The sequence below is a fragment of the Calliphora vicina genome, chromosome 4 (genome assembly GCF_958450345.1).
Source record: "Calliphora vicina chromosome 4, idCalVici1.1, whole genome shotgun sequence".
Classification (NCBI taxonomy): Eukaryota; Metazoa; Arthropoda; class Insecta; order Diptera; family Calliphoridae; genus Calliphora; species Calliphora vicina.
The window spans coordinates 103,622,990-103,640,036 of NC_088783.1; the positions used below are offsets into that span (position 1 = coordinate 103,622,990).

Sequence of the window (17,047 nt, forward strand, 5' to 3'; positions counted from 1 at the left end):
TTTCCATTTTGCTTCATACTCTAGTTACGTCGTTACATCTAAAATATATTTGTACCCTAAATAAATGTATGGACTGGACATGCATTAATGTCTGGCTGTTTAATAGGGGTATTCGTGATTTGTGTCAGCTTATCCTGCAGAAGAAATCTATAAATTAGTTCTTAGAATATAAAAGAACTAAGTTACCAACAAGTAAAATGTAGGGAGCAGCAGGGAGCTAGGAAATTCAGGCCCTATGAATCTCTAAAAATCTATTTCAGCCATCATGCCATGGCTTATTATGATATTTAGAAACAACCTAGAACAGGAAAATTCATAAGGAATGGAGAGAGGTTACAGTGGAAAGGTAAACAATATTACCGCCAAGTACTATAGACCGAGCAGTCTGTCATCGTTTTTATTGAAAATACTGGAAAGACTGTTCGATATCCATTTCTGGAACATCCTCTCCCCTGATAACTTCTATAGGGCACAACACGTATACCTTAAAGCCATGGTAGGCATTCATATTGTTCAGGTTACGATGATTTTCGTCAAACAACCCGAATGTGAACAAAATAGCGTAAAAATACACACAATTCATTCAGTTTCTTGATGTTGTTGTGGATATTTTATTTTTTACCCAAAAGAGCACACAAATTAAATGACTCTTTTTGCCTACCAATGCCTTAAAGGGAGGTCAGTGTAGACAGCCTTGCATGTCGTTGTCGGAACTATCGGGGGGACACTTGACAGAAAGGAGTATGTTATGGCATCTTTCTTGGATATAGAGGATGCGTTTAATAATGTGAACATATCCGCAATAGTTGATGCTGGAACTGGACAGCAAATATGCTTAAGAGCAAATATGCGTATTGGAAGGGGCACACCACATGATGTTGTCATCTCTCCACTTTTGTAGAAACTTGTCGTAAATAATATTTCTTTCTGGCTCAGTAGGACAGGCACCACTGTAGTCGCAGAAAAGTTTCTTCCCACAAAGAGAGAGACAGAACTCGGCTGGTCGAATATCATCCCTTATAGAATATCCAGCCCACTCTGACAAAGGATTGGAACAGGACTCTTTTGCCTCTTGGTAAGAATTCGTTTAGGCTTCTTATGGGTATAATTACTGAGCACTGTTTGATTGGACACATGTCGGAACGGATGGGTTACCCACGTTATAGCTATTGTAGAAGTTGTTTAGAATTTCCTTGGTGAACGGATCGAATTTGATAGATGAATGGGCTTTGAGAGAGGCGGAACTCAGCTGGTCGAATATCATCCCTTGTAGAATATCAGTACAACCGTTTTTATGTGACTGCCCGGCCTTACATGAGCGTAAACTACTACATCTTGGTAGAGCTCTTTTTCATGATCTGTACACGCAGAGAAAAAATATAATTGGGCATGGTTACTGTAACCATTTATATAGTGTTACAAGATTTTTAACAATATTATAGTCACAGTAACCATTTACATGATTGTGGTAACCATAATATGGTTAATTTACGATTCACATGATTGTATCAACCATATATATGGTTACAGTAAACAAATATATGTTTGTGGCAACCATATTTATGATGAATAATTTTATCATAATATGTTGTTCTCAGATTATGATAAGCCTTAAGCCGAGAGCACCATAATATGATAAGTCCTTCATCATATGAATGGTTGTCACAAACATATATTTGTTTACTGTAACCATATATATGGTTGATACAATCATGTGAATCGTAAATTAACCATATTATGGTTACCACAATCATGTAAATGGTTACTGTGACTATAATATTGTTAAAAATCTTGTAACACTATATAAATGGTTACAGTAACCATGCCCAATTATATTTTTTCTCTGCGTGTACTGTCTCAGAAATATCAGTAGTAAATATGATCGGATTTATTTTTATTTTATTCGTTTAGTCTATGGATACAAAAAAACCTTACAGACTTGAAACTTGAAACTAAATTTAACATTTATAATAAATTATTTAATTGGGATTTAAAAATAGCATTAGCTTCACTTATATCTAAATATCGGCAAAATTAAGTGGTTCATTTCTGGCATAATCAGTTCTATGAAAATAAGTATGAAAAAATTGAAAATTCCTTAGAGATCTCTGAGGAACAGAAATATTATTCAATAGATCTGGGCAGTCTATGATACCACAAACAATTATATGAAGGGATAATAAAGAAGAAATATTTCTTCTAACTTCTAAGGACTTCATTGAAATCCAGATACATCTGTTTTCATAACAAGAAAGAGGAGTTGAAAAATATAAAAAAGAAAATACAAGTTTTAAAAAATTAATTTGGATCTTTTCAAGACGATTAATATGTGTACTAGCATTAGAAGTACCGCTTGGTTCTCACGGGGACCACAGGAATAACATAGCCATCGAACATAGCCACCAAAATGGGCCATAATTACGAGTGAAATTGCACTAAATTGAGAGCAATGTAACCTAACCTAACTATAAATTAACACCTAAGCAGACTTTGTGTTAGAGGGTTAGAAAGAGATCTTATGTATTCGTTCGATATCGTGATACATGTCGGCTTTTTAAACAAATTACTTGATAATTTTTGATACGTAACAAGTAAGAGAGCTATATTCGGCTGTGCAAAATGAAATTTTAAATATTGTTACGAAATTGTACTTGAATTCAAATATAACGATTTTAAGGTCTGATTTAAAAGTAGCAAATAACAGTGCTGTAATAGCAAACTGTAACATATCTGTGGGCATTATTAAATAAAAGCTTTCAGTTGATTTGATCGTAAGTTGGCAACGCTGTATTCGAATTCGAATATTCAGTTAAAGAACATTGTAGAAAGTACACCACAGATGGCGTATGTATTAGTAAGATCTACAATATTCGAATTTTGACAGTTAAAGAACAATCTAGAGTGCAGATGGCAGTGTTATAAATAGTGGCAGAGGTTGCAGTCGTGAGTGAGTTTATCAGAGACGCTATTCAAATAAACATCAACTGAGTGCCTTAAAGTGTGCTGTGTTTTTCAATTGAATTCTTGTACATTATAAAGTGTGTCTTTATTTCTGCGAATTTATAAATGTGTATAAAAAAAACACTGAGTGACTATTTAATTCTGTTGTTGTACATTTTAAATAAATAAAGAGTTGTTACAATTTTCAAACTACTAAACGGCTTTTATTTGCAATCAAAAGTATCCGGTTTATTTAAAGGAATTAAACCAGCGTTTTAAAAAGGTTAAAACGTATCAATATTTTTAGGTAAACAAAATTTATTTTTTTCCAAATCGGGTCGTTGCAAAGGTCTTTGAAATATCTATCATTAGATATCCATATTGTCTATATTAATGACTTAAAAATCGAGGTTGTCCTGCTTTTTTTCTAATATCACAGCCATTTGTGGACCGATTTTACTGATTTTAAATAGGAAAATTCTCGAAAGCAAGTCTGACAGAATTATTGAAGATTTGGATCTCGAAGATATCTGTGGTCTTCAGAAAATTGATTTCAACAGACAGACGGTCAGACAGACAGACAGACAGACAGACAGACAGACAGACAGACAGACAGACAGACAGACAGACAGACAGACAGACAGACAGACAGACAGACAGACAGACAGACAGACAGACAGACAGACAGACAGACAGACAGACAGACAGACAGACAGACAGACAGACAGACAGACAGACAGACAGACAGACAGACAGACAGACAGACAGACAGACAGACAGACAGACAGACAGACAGACAGACAGACAGACAGACAGACAGACAGACAGACAGACAGACAGACAGACAGACAGACAGACAGACAGACAGACAGACAGACAGACAGACAGACAGACAGACAGACAGACAGACAGACAGACAGACAGACAGACAGACAGACAGACAGACAGACAGACAGACAGACAGACAGACAGACAGGCTTAATCGATTCCGCTATCTATAAGGATCCATAATATATATACTTTATTGGGTCGAAAAATAATATTGTGGAAATTACAAACGGAATGACAAACTTATATCTCACGAAGGTGAAGGGTATAAACATAAAGTACATGAATATCTCAAAACAATATTCGATGGAAAAGCGACCCATTTCCATATATTGTGTTGTTATTACAGTTTTTAGCGGAAAATATTTTCTGGTGTAAGCGATATTATAATTTTTTCTTTAATAAATTACCACTAACTTCACGTGAATACCATTATTGTTTACAACAAATCTCACAATAAATATAAATTTGTAAAATAAGATGAAAAAAATCATAGAAATGCCACTTGACAAATCATCCATAAATTTATGCCGTTACAAAATTTTTAGGTTGCCACATTACAATCCAGAGCGTCTACACTGACAGAAATTTAACATACGTTTAACATATATTTGTGTTAATTGAAAGTTTTCCACACTTCAAATGTTAGAGTGAGTGTGTTTGGGGTAACTAAAAGAAAAAGTTTGTTTTTGTTTTGCTTTATGGAATAGAATTAATTAACCTAATACATATGTATGAATGTATTCCAACTTGCAACTTTTCAACCCTTCGTAATTGAAAATCAAAAGTGAAAATGTGGTCTGTTGCAAAGAGCTACAAGTACTACTACAACAAAAACCCAGAGACCCAGGTAATAAAAATATATAAAAGATTGTAGTATATTAAAAATTATTATTTATTTTTCTTGTTTTTTTTTGTTGTTTTGTTGCTTTTCCCTGATGCAGAGCACGTTGATGTAGTAAATTTCGTTAGGAAGAAGACATATACTGTGTGGTGAGGATAGATAAAAACCATAACGAAATAGGGGTTGACTGCTGGGCTAAAAGAATATCCACCACCCCACTATTAATTGTAGTAAGTGGTGGTAATGGTTGTGTGTGAAAGAACTTTCTGTTCTGGATATTTAAAATGTTGCATATTTTCCACATCATCATCATCATCAGTATGTCTATGGGGGTATAAACCACGTTTTTTCCTCCTCATCATCATCATCAGCAGCATCTTCTTCTTGAATTGTCAAAGGTTTGTAGCTAGTTTTGAAAAGTGCATTAACCCAGGAGTATGAATGAATTTTGTTGTTGATGTTTGTCTTTTATTTTGTTTTCTTCTGGGTTTATTTGTCATTTTGTGTGGGGGTTGTTTTGAATAGATTTATATTTCTATCGCCCGGAGCATTGCGATAGGGGAGAGAAATTGTTGATGGGCTGTTATGTTACTGACTGACATTATTATGAAATGTATGTTTGTAAACAAAATATGAAATCATCAACATCTTCCTTTATGATTACTTTATTTATGTAATTTTATATATATTTTTTTTTTATAAAAGGACAAAGTAAATGAAATAAAATAAATAATAACAAATACCCATTCCAGTAATTCAAACATAATAAAACAATTTTAATAAAGCGTATATAATATGATGACTCATATTAAGAGAGTAAGGTTATGGTTACACTGACAAACGTCGCCTGTCAAGGATTTTAAAATCATGTTGTTTTTGAAAAATTAGCTTAATATGCCAATGTTTTATAGCATATAATTTCTCTGCTAAAATAGGAGATTTGTTTTAGATTTTGCGACTGGAAACGCTTTAGATAACTAGATATTATTGAAATTAATCTTATCTTCGCCTTAATTTTTTATCTCACCTTTTAGAGGTTATTCATCTCATCTTCGGAGAGATTACTTCAAAGTCATTAAGTAGAATGCTATTAAATTTGTATGTAGCATTTCCTCAGTCCAGTGGAATTTGAGGCTGTCCCTTAGATATAGTAGATCATAGTAGTATTATTCATGTCGAAGTACCATTACTACTATAAGGATAGTCGCTTAATGATCCTTAAAAGTCTGCTTTTCTGAGGAAATGTAAATAAACTGTACAAGCATCTTATATGATTTTGGCATCCTCACTTGATTGTTATCTCGGTTATCCTGGCCTACATGATCAGAGAAATAAACATCTTTAGAACATCCCTAATCCGGTAATTATTGATCGATATAATATAGAAAAATATACTGTTTACATAGTGCAGACAGACACTATGTAGTCGGGATATATACATATATTGTCTCTCAGGCAGAAATTTAGGTGGCCTTAAAAGCTTCAGATATTAAAAGAGTAAGGAGTATTAAGACGACTTTCTATGCTGATATTGAGACGGCGTTAAAGCCCACTGGTGGATCAATATCCATGCTGGTACATGACTGCAAAAGGGAGCTGAACAGGTTAAAGGAACTCTATAATGAAAGACTCTGTTAACTACGAGGACAGCGGCTATCCTAGGGAGGGCGGGAGAAATCGGAGTAACTGAGGCACTAACCGCCAAAGGAGAAGCGATTTGATTGATATCTAAATTTATACTCTTGTTTTGTTTCTTTTCATCTGTCTACCAAATTCGTGTTGTATATACCATTTTGCTTTAGAACATCACTCATATTGTAGTACAAATGCTATCTATTTTTATGAGAGTTGCCCTAACATCTGATTTGCCATTTTTGAAACGTCAAATTCGACACATCTGTTATACTTGTACTCACCACTACATCATTATTAATTGAAATTGAGAACATTATACATGATATTGTGAAAATACCAAAGGAAATTGAGAATTTCAATATAAAGTTGTGTATTTCAATATTCAATTTTAGAAAATTCAAATTGAAATTGAAAAAATTGAGAAAAATCCATATATATGGTCAATTCACAAGGTCTCTTATCAGTCATATTGTCATAATGTCCTAATAAATCAAGACTCGGCAGCTCGTCTTAACCGACTCTTAGGCATTCGGCGCAGGTCTCTGCTGGTTGGTTACGATAACATAATAAACATAGCATACAAAGTAGTATTATTTTAGGACATCTTTTGCTTGAAAAGCGATTAAAACCATTGTGAAACATTAGGACATTATGTCAATATGACATGATAAGAGAGCTTGTGAATTGACCAATAACACTGTGCAACAAGAAAATCTTTCCCGAATGAGACCAACGGGAAATGAAAGTAGATAATTAGTAAACCAACTGACATTTATTGTTTATTTTTCAAAACTATATATAAATTTGACAATTAAAAATATTTTTCTATTGAAAATGTAAATATAAAAAATAATTTTGAATTTTGTTAACAGGAATCCCGCAAAAAATGTTTTTAAAAAACCAAAAGTCGAATTGTTTGGCTATAATATCCATTCCATTAATAACGATTTGAGAATTTTTGCCCTAAAGTTGAATTTTACATACAAATTTTTCAAATAATTTTTCATTTTAAATATTTTATGTAGAGTTAGCTTTTCAAAAAGCATAATAGAAATTTTCAGCAGTATATTTACTCCAGATGCTACGAGTTTGATTAAATCTGTTACTAGATTTAAAAATTAACTGCGCATTAATTTAAATGTAATGCAATGTTTTTTTAATTTTTGTTAATATTAGTTTAGTAATGAAAAGTCTGAATTAAACCATTGATTGGTATCGAAGTAACAAAGTCGATGTAATACCAAAACATATGAACCCACCCAATTGTCCCCAACTTCGGCCAATTGAAAAATTTTGGGCTATTGTCAAAGCTAAATTAAAGAATAATAGAAACGCTATTATCGACAATAAAAAAATGTTATCTGTTTGGAATAAAAATGCAGCACAGGTGGACCGAAAAGTTCGAAATTTCAAATGGAAATTCTAAATCGCATTTGGAATTTTCTCAATTTAAATTCTCAATTTTATTTAGAATTTTCTCAATTAAACATTTAAAATCTTAAATTCATTTAGAATTTTCTCAATTTCAATTTGAAATTCTAATATTCACTCGGAATTATTTCAATTTCAATGAAAAATGATGTGATTTGTGAACGATCAACAGCTTTAGTAACTCGACAAGTTGGTTATACAAGATGGATTATGTGGTGTATTGTTAACTTACGGTACCAAATTCTGAACCCAAGTGGTTTATCAGGCTGCTGTCGAATAAACCTAAGAATTCCAAGAACCATAGTTCCAGAAGACTCCACTCCAATTTTACAAAAAAACGACACAACTACTTTAAAATAAAGACATGTTTTCATTGATGGATTAAAGTTAAATTTCTTTCTTGCCTTAACTCCATGAAATTCTTCCATTTAGCAAGCATTATTAAAATATGATTATAAAGCATTTTATTTTCATGAACTTTTACTTCAAATTATCTTCTTGTTCTTAGTCCAGACAAACAGAAATACCCTTGAGCATAAAATACGTCTTCTGCTTTACTATGCAAATTATACTTATTTGTAGCATTGTCTCCTGCTTATTTTTTTTTGGTCATTCTCGATAACAACAGTTGAAAACCACTCAAACTCTAGGTGTCTTTGAAATGTAACTTTGATGTCGGTCTGTCTTTCTGGCCATGTTTTTTTTCAATACAAAAAGATTTAAATTTATGGCGAATTGTTGTTAAATCGAGGGCGTAACTTTATTTGTTTTTTTTTTCAAATTTTGTTTTTATCCTTTTCGTATTTTTATTTTTGCATTCAAACGCTGACATTAACAGTATTGTCATGTGGTTTTCTAATTACTTCACCATAAAAAAGGGGTGCTTGGTATGCAAATCAGTGTACTCAGGTGTGTGAATTGAAATATTGCTAGATGTTAGTGAAATTAAAATAACGGAACAGCAGTTTGAGTTAGGGGAATATTTTGGGTACAAAAAATGTCACATTTTTTATAACCAAATATAAATGTAATTCCCAGGGAATAAAGTCAACATGTGACCATCGATATGTGGGTTCTTATTTAGGGGATTATGATTTCTGTCTCGAATTGGTTAGCAAAGTATTTTTTAATATCCAATTCTAACTTGGTCTTGAGACCACTAAAGAAATTTGATAATAAAGGCAATACAATATTAAGCATTAGTTTAATATTGGGGAAAAATGGGATGTGGTTTTCATCTTAACCAAACGTCTAATATTTCTAACCATTTGAACAGAATATTTAAGTTAAAAATAACTAAGCATCGAGACAAGATTTTTGTTTTATATTTTTAACGATGGTTTAATGCAAAAAACAAGAAAGAGAGCTATATTCGGCTGTGCTGAATATTGTATACCCTTCACCAAATTATACTTCAAAATACAAATTTTAAATATTTTTAGGTAAACAAAATTTATTTTTTTTCCAGTAGTTTTTTTCATTTTTTGGAAAAAAAAATTTTTCGAATTGTTATTTTAAATTTTTTTTTTTTAATTTTAAAAAAATGTTTGGGGTGTTTTAAATTTTGTTTTGGTAAAAAAAAAAATTCGGGTTAAAATTTTTTCCGATTTTGACCCATTGTAGGTCCAACTTAATATGGTCTTACATACGTCGTTGCAAAGGTCTTTGAAATATCTATCATTATATATCCATATTGTCTATATTAATGACTTAGTAATCCAGATATAGGTCAAAAATAGGTCAAAAATCGAGGTTGTCCTGGTTTTTTTTAAGTAGAAAACTTCTCGAAAGCATGTCTGACAGAATTATTGAAGATTTGGATCCCGAAGATATCTGGGGTCTTCAGAAAATTCATTTCAACAGACTGACAGACAGTTAGACTGACAGACATACAGACTCCGCTCTCTATTAGGATCCAGAATCTATATACTTTATAGGGTCGGAAAATTATATTGTGGAAATTACAAACGGAATGACAAACTTATATATACCCTTCTCATGAAGGTGAAGGGTATAAAAAGTATGTCGTCTGTATAATTGCATCCTAATCTTTGAGGTTTAATAAACCTTTAGTTGATAACATTTCATTATTCTGAAATCTAGTGCGTGGTGTTAAAAGCCCCAGCAATAAAACTAAGTATATCAGTATGGTTTTGAGAAGCAACAGTTTTCATAACAAATAATTATTTTTCATAATTTCTATAAACATATGCGGTTATATGAATAAAACCCAAATCAAAAATCAAACTCAATTCAATACAAACTATTTATTTATATACAATTTTGTGGTTGTGGTTCTACAAATACTGTTTTTAAATAATGATAATTATACTTAAAAATTAAATAAATATACACGAGTTATAGGAAACTTTTCTAAAGCCTCTAATCCCCCCAGGCAGCTCTTATCATATCGGCCGCCTTTTCCCCAATCATAAACACTGGCGCATTGGTATGGGCCGTAGGAGGAAACGGTATAATGCCACCATCCACTACTCTTAGTTTGCGTATGCCATGAACCTTAAGTTCAGGACTTACAACAGCTGTAGGATCCGTTGCTGGACCCATGCGACAAGTGGCCACTTGATGATGCAACGTATAGGTCATGGTTCGTATGGAACAACGCCAATAATCATCGGAGCCAAATGTGTAGGACTCACAACCCGGTAGAGGGGTATCTAAAATTCTTGTACCAATTCTTTGCATGGCAGGTGTTTTTGATATACGTATGGCTGCCTTAATGCCCTCCAGCATTACTTCCACATCGTTGGGATCATCAAAATAATTGGCATCAATCATAGGCCACTGCAAGGGATTTTTAGTTCTCAACCATACACGACCCACTGATTTGGGATGAAAGGGCATTATTAATACGGTATAATGATCCTGTTGGCTTTGCATTATGGGTCTATACAAGCGATTGTAGATTTCATCTTTTATATTGGCACCAACTTTTAAAGCAGTACCATCATCTGAGGCCAAACTGCCGCTGGCAAATATAATTTCACAGTCTGGCCAGTCCTTGGGACGCTTAGATCCCGGTACATTTAAAAATGTCAATGCTTCTACACCCGTTAAGGTGGACATGCGGGTATCGGGTCTGCCAGCTAAGAATCCTAATATATCGGATATACCAAAACGATTGGTAAATAAGGACTGATTAGTGGTATTGACTAGAAATGTGGGACCAAAATGAGAAGCATGTTCATACATTCTAACGCCCACGGGAAGCTCTTGCAAGATATTAATGCCTAGGCGTGATAAATTATCTTCAGGACCTACACCCGATAACATAAGTAGTTGGGGTGAGTTAAATGAACCAGCTGAGAGTATTACTTCTTTGCGAGCCTTGAAAACATAACGTTGTTTGCGATAGATAAACTCCACTCCATAGGCGGCCTTTGTCGAAGGATCTATTAAAACTTTAGTGACTCGGGAGAAAGTGAATATTTTTAAATTTTGGCGCCGCAACATAATGGGTTCTATAAATGCGCGATAGGCACTATGACGGCGGCCACCTCGTGTAGTGGCTTGAACATATGAAACGCCCAATTGGGATTCACCATTATAATCCGTATAGGCATGTCCAGCCTGTTGAGCACCTTTTATAAAGGCATGCACAATCTCTGTGCGATATTTCACATACTCCACACTTAATGGACCCGATTGATTGTGATAAGGTGTAAATTCCAGACCATCTAGATTGGCCATTTCAGATTTTAAAAAGTAGGGCAAAACCTCATTATAGGACCAGCCATAATTGCCCGCTTCAGCCCAGCTATCAAAGTCACGACGATTGCCACGATTATAGATCATAAAATTAATAGAACTGGTGCCTCCCAATATCTTGCCGCGTGGATGTAGACATTCATTGTTGTACATGCCGAAACAGGCACGTTTCTGTGGCACAGTTCTATAGTTCCAAATGGCATTAGTAACTTGCATATAACCACAAAGTACGGGAGCCAAATTAAAAATATTTTCCGTGCCACCAGCCTCTATTAAGGCCACACGCCAGTTGGGATTCTCCGACAGACGATTGGCCACTACACTGCCAGCTGTACCGCCACCCACCACTATAAAATCGTAGACATCATTGTTGCGGGGTACTAAAAAGGAATTTAATATTATTGTTAGATATTTAAAGCCAGAAATGAAAATTCAGCTCAAAACCTTACTTTGAGGACGCAAAAGTTCTTGTCGGAAATTACTCAATCCCAGTTGTGTTAAATCTCCAAGAATATTTTGAAGTGCATACGAGCTGGTCTGCAGGCACAATATTATGAATATGCCAGAAGTGCTGAACGTTTGTTTTAACTGCATCGTTTATGAAGTGATCTCATTTAATTCAATTTCAATTTTAATTTTTGGGCAGCTAATCAGAGCTCAGGTGTTGAACTAAGTAAATGAAATTGTTAAATAAATTGCAATTATAAAAATTTCAGACTTTTTAATACATGTATTAGCAAACTGGTTTAGTTTATATATAAACAAATTACATATTAACAATGTAGACTAAATAAGTAACTTTAGAAACAAATACAAATTTAAAAGTCTTTTCTACTTTCTTAACAAGAATTTTTAACTGATACCAATGAACACAACTTATGTTTCTTTCAATTTAAAAAAATAAACAATTAAAACCCGATTTTAATACTTTGCTCTTGCAACAATATTTGTAAAACTTGAAGTGAATAATGCATTTTGTTTTCAATATTTTAAAAAACTAGATGTGAACAATAAATTTTGTTTTTAAATGATGGTGTGTATTTACAAATTGTATGTATTTTAATTCGATTTTTGATATTGATTCATTCTTTTTTTAATTGCGAGACATGTCTACATCTTTTTATAAATTTCAAAGAGACGTTTTTGGAAAGTTTCGAGCACATAAAACAATAATTTCTAAACAAGTATTCATTGGAAAGAGCAACGCATTTTCTACACAATTTTCGTAACATGTATATAATTATCCGAAGAATTTCAAAACCGCGGTTTCGGTTTTAAAAAATTGAAAGTGTTATAGAAACAAAATCAGTTGATAATATAGGAAAAGCTAGCAAATTTAAAATTCAAACTTGACGGGTGTTCAAGAGGATAAAGGAAAATTTGTACTTTTTGAATATATTAAATAAGTTAGCTTATATACATTGAAGTTGGCTAATATGCTTCTCAGTAAAGAAATAATCAAGAATAGGTATTATGTTACCAAAAAAGAGAACTAAACCAAACTAAGGAGTACTTTTTCTTTCTTCAAAATGGTACTTTTTAATTTTCTATAATATTGAACCTATAATCAGGAAATTAATTTAATTTCAAACTTGACGGGGGTTCAATTGTGGAAAACTGGTACTTTATCTTCTAATTGTACATTTTATTATATTAAATTATTTTAATTATGTACATAATAGTTGGCTATAGTACTGTTTCTTTATGTAATAGTACTTTTGGAATATTTTATAATAATAAACCTAAAAATTAGACATAAATGATTCTACATGAGTTAAAGTTCGCAAAAGGTGACTTTAGTGGTACATTTATTTTGCATTTTCAATAATAATGGGCCCAGTAATAAGAAATTATGCATTCATGATGCTGAGTGGGAATACAAAATGTGGATCCTTATGGTATTTTTTTTAATTCTAATAATACGTTTCGAATGAGCTAGAATCCAAATTACAATGAACCAATAAACTTGAAACTAGAGACATGTTACCCAGAATTATTATTAATTCACAAAGGGAGACCTAATTGTACTATTTCTTTCTTCTAATTGGGGTGAAGAAGCGCACCGGGTCAGCCAGTACTCCATACATTTATTGGATATTTGAAAATAACTAAGTCTTTGTTAAAAACATGTTGCATTCTTTTTTAAATTAAATAAACAAACAGTCATTTGAATTTTAATTGTCAGGAAATACTTGGATGAATCTTTGTCAAAATTTTTAATTTTTCGACTGAAAATACTCGTAGATTTAAAGTAACAACCGAAGAATAGTTGTCGGTTTCGGTTTTAGGCCTTGAAAACCGCGTTTTCGGTTTCGATTAAAAGCGAACACGAAACTCTATTTATAATAGATAGGGCAGCCACTCTTCAAATGGGTTACTTTGGTCCATCTAATACGGATCCCATTGTGATACTCAAGATGCAAATAGCGGATCTCAATCTACATGCATTGTTTTCAAGTCAAGCCAATCAAATTCTCCGATGAATGAGTCTATGTATCTGAGACTTATGATAGAGAGATCTTCCAATCATGGGAGTTGCCAAGACCTCTTTCTCACTTCGAAAATATCTGTCTAATATGTACGACAGTTCCTATGATGCAGTATAATAGTTAATATTAGTAGCCTTATCTGCTCGAGAATGTAGATGTGTCCTGCTAACATCAGCAATGGAACTGTTATAAATGCGGGATTTTTTAAAAATTTTTGGTTTTATTTTGAAACATTTGTACATTATAAATTTATTCAAAGTATTGTCCAATGTAAGCTATGACCTTTTCCCATCTTTCTACCAACATATGGATTCCGAGCTAAATGAACTGTTCATCTTTTGAGGCCATGAATGAATCAACACAATTTCGGATACTCTGTTTCAAAGTGAAGCGTATCCCAGAGTGATACTGCATCGATCGAAACAATAGTTGTCGAACGGAGCACAAATAGTTGTCGGACGGAGCACTTCCCAACCATGATGGAATATTATTTTTCGGTCAATCCTAGTTTCAAACGAATCAGTTATGTTCGGTACAGGTTCCCTGTGATGGTCTGGTCAGATTTCAGCAGCTCAAGCTCCCACCAAATGCAGGGAATTGCCATGGATATTTGTTGTCGATTCGGCTGGTTAGTCGGCCTTCACTTACTATCTCTTACCCTTCACTTATCATCGCAAGTGATGATCGGTGAAAAAATTATGTTCTGTTATAGCAAAATCGTCTTTCAATATATCTCGGCTTCAATTCGTATGGTACCCAATTACCCTGCTTTTAGATGAATCTTGCTCGCAAACGTTTTGAAATTACTGCTTGAGTAGCTCCCAATGCATTTAAAAGCTATTATTGAGTTTTACAATAATCTTCATGGAGTAATGCCTCCAATTCTTGGTCTTCAAACTCTCGCACGTTGAAACCGATGAAACGCATTCCCCATAATATTTGGAGAAACCCATTATCTAAGCGAATGTCTTGATTTTTTCAATTTATTCAAAGAACCTTTGCACTTGTTTTATTAAAAAGTTTCATTCATAGATATCTGTCCATATTTGTACAAGTTACAAGCTGCACAAAGTTTTCCTAACCGGAGGTGGTCGACTTTAACAGTCTGTATATTACCTTGTATTCTAACGGGGTGGCCACAAATTTCAGTTTCTATGTTCAAGCCTTTGTTCTCCTCTAAGATTCGTTCATACATCATTTTGCAATCGGACTAGTAGTTTTAAAGATTGGGGGTAATAAATGTGAAGTAAGTAATAAATGTGAAGTAAATAAATTTATTGAATTTTATAAAATCTTTATCAGTTTTTATTTTACTACTACTATTGGTGAGGCAAATTTTTAAAACTAAATTTAATTTATTATTTATTAAGGATACTCATTTAAACGCATAATAGAGGGAGTAGTGTTTGTGGACATTTGATTTGAATTGTCCTACATTGAAACGGACGGGAAGCTTATTCCAAATACAATTGGTACGGCTAAAGAGCCCCCACTGATGAATTTAGTATGAAACTACGGGTATCGGTAACAAGTTCGAACGCATTAAATTGTAGTATCGAGAATCAATCGAGCAGGATATCCCACTCAGAGATTGTCAGAAGATCATTCATGTTTTGCCTCATTGCCCCCATTCTCCGAAAGGCTTGGCCTATAGTTGAATGCAAATGAATGTCAAATGTTGCTGTCATCTTCAAAAGAATATATAGGATTGGAAGTTTGACTTAGAAGGTCATTTAAAAAAATAAGGAATAGATTAGGAGAAAGAACGGAACCTTGCGGTACCCCAGAATTAATCTTGAACTCGTTAGATGAGATCCCATCTACAACAACTCGTATAGTGCGATGTGTGAGATATAAATCGAGAAAAGTCATTACCGCCACCAAAAGCAAGTAGTTTTGATAAGAGCGCATCATGCCATACCATATCGAACTCCTTAGAAATATTTAGAGACACCACTTTACTTTCGCCAAAACGGTGAATGACACCATTTTTCCGAAAGCGAGTACTGCCGGTCGCTAAGTAAATTGTTCGACACTAAATATTTCACAAGATGGTGGTTAATCATACTCTCCATTACTTTGGAAAGTGCAAAACAGATTGCTATTGGGCGATAATTTTCTGACTTGTTAGCCTCTCCCTCTTTTGGAATTTTGGAGTAACATTCAGAGACCTGCGCCGAATAAATTTCATGACGGCGGCTGACTCCAAAAATGTTCGGCGGCGGCTCAAAGCCGCCCGTCAGCCGGAATAACTACTCAAATTCTAAATAACTAAAAATTTAAAAAGTAAAATTCCGAAAACGTTATGAAATTACTATTGAACTTTTTTCAAAACGGCGGCTATTATTAAGCCGAACAAATTTTCTTAACTTTTAAAATTTATCGGCGGCTCGGCTTAGCCGGCTTACAGCCGTTCGGCGCAGGTCTCTGGTTACATTTGCAACCTTCAAACATATTTTTCTTTGTTAACGAACGGGCTATCGTCGAAGAACACTGCTTCTTGACCAGTGCTGGTATACCAACTGGTCCAAGAGACTTGTTTATGTAGAGATCCGTTAAAACCTTTTTAACAACGCGATCGAAAGAATATATTCGGGTAGTGGTTGATTGCTTTCCTGTAAGTTCGAATTATTTGCAAATAATTCAACACAGTCCCCTTGTGGTCTTATAACGAAACTGGTTTTGAATTCTGATAAATTATGGATTGACACAATTTGCGCTCTCACTTTGTTAGATGATCAATATAATTAACACTTTACATTTAATGAGTTTTGAAAATAATTCAGTTTAAAACAGTTTAGGCACCAATTCGTTGTTTCACACCCATTTCACTAAATTGTGTTTTTAACTTGACGCAACTGGAACCAACTAATTAAAATTCCAATTTATTTATTTTATTTTTTATTTTTGTGTAACATTGTTTTCTAAATGAATTGTTACTTTTTTAAATAAATCTAAATTGTTAATGATCACAATATTATCAAACCACGTTTAACTGACAAATTGACCACTCACAAGTTTTAAATGGGTATTTATAATTTTCTTAGTTTTATTTTAGGAAAAATTATTATCTTTATATTTTTTTGTTTATACAAACAAAATTTTGGCAAATTAAAATCTTTTAATTGTCATAAAAGTTATATGTTTTATTAAA

The 17,047-nt window shown here is 33.3% G+C and overlaps 2 protein-coding genes across 3 annotated transcripts in view; one reads left to right on the forward strand and one right to left on the reverse strand.

Annotated features, from left to right (window-relative positions):
* Flo2 (flotillin-2) overlaps positions 1–17,047 on the forward strand; it is a 503,689-nt gene that overhangs the window by 17,172 nt on the left and 469,470 nt on the right. The window lies entirely within an intron of this gene.
* On the reverse strand, positions 9,931–12,078 carry LOC135957083 (glucose dehydrogenase [FAD, quinone]-like). Its single transcript, XM_065507748.1, has 2 exons — positions 11,854–12,078; positions 9,931–11,784 (listed from the first exon to the last, which is right to left on the reverse strand). Exons 1-2 carry the CDS (start codon positions 11,996–11,998, stop codon positions 10,061–10,063), a joined length of 1,869 nt encoding a protein of 622 aa, XP_065363820.1. The 5' UTR covers positions 11,999–12,078; the 3' UTR covers positions 9,931–10,060.

Bases quoted from the DNA above. Each gene is read 5' to 3' on its own strand.
- LOC135957083 (XM_065507748.1), bottom strand. From the start codon at position 11,998: ATGCAGTTAAAACAAACGTTCAGCACTTCTGGCATATTCATAATATTG. The intron at 11,785-11,853 runs GTAAGGTTTTGA...ATTCCTTTTTAG, and splicing joins AGAACTTTTGCGTCCTCAAA to TACCCCGCAACAATGATGTC.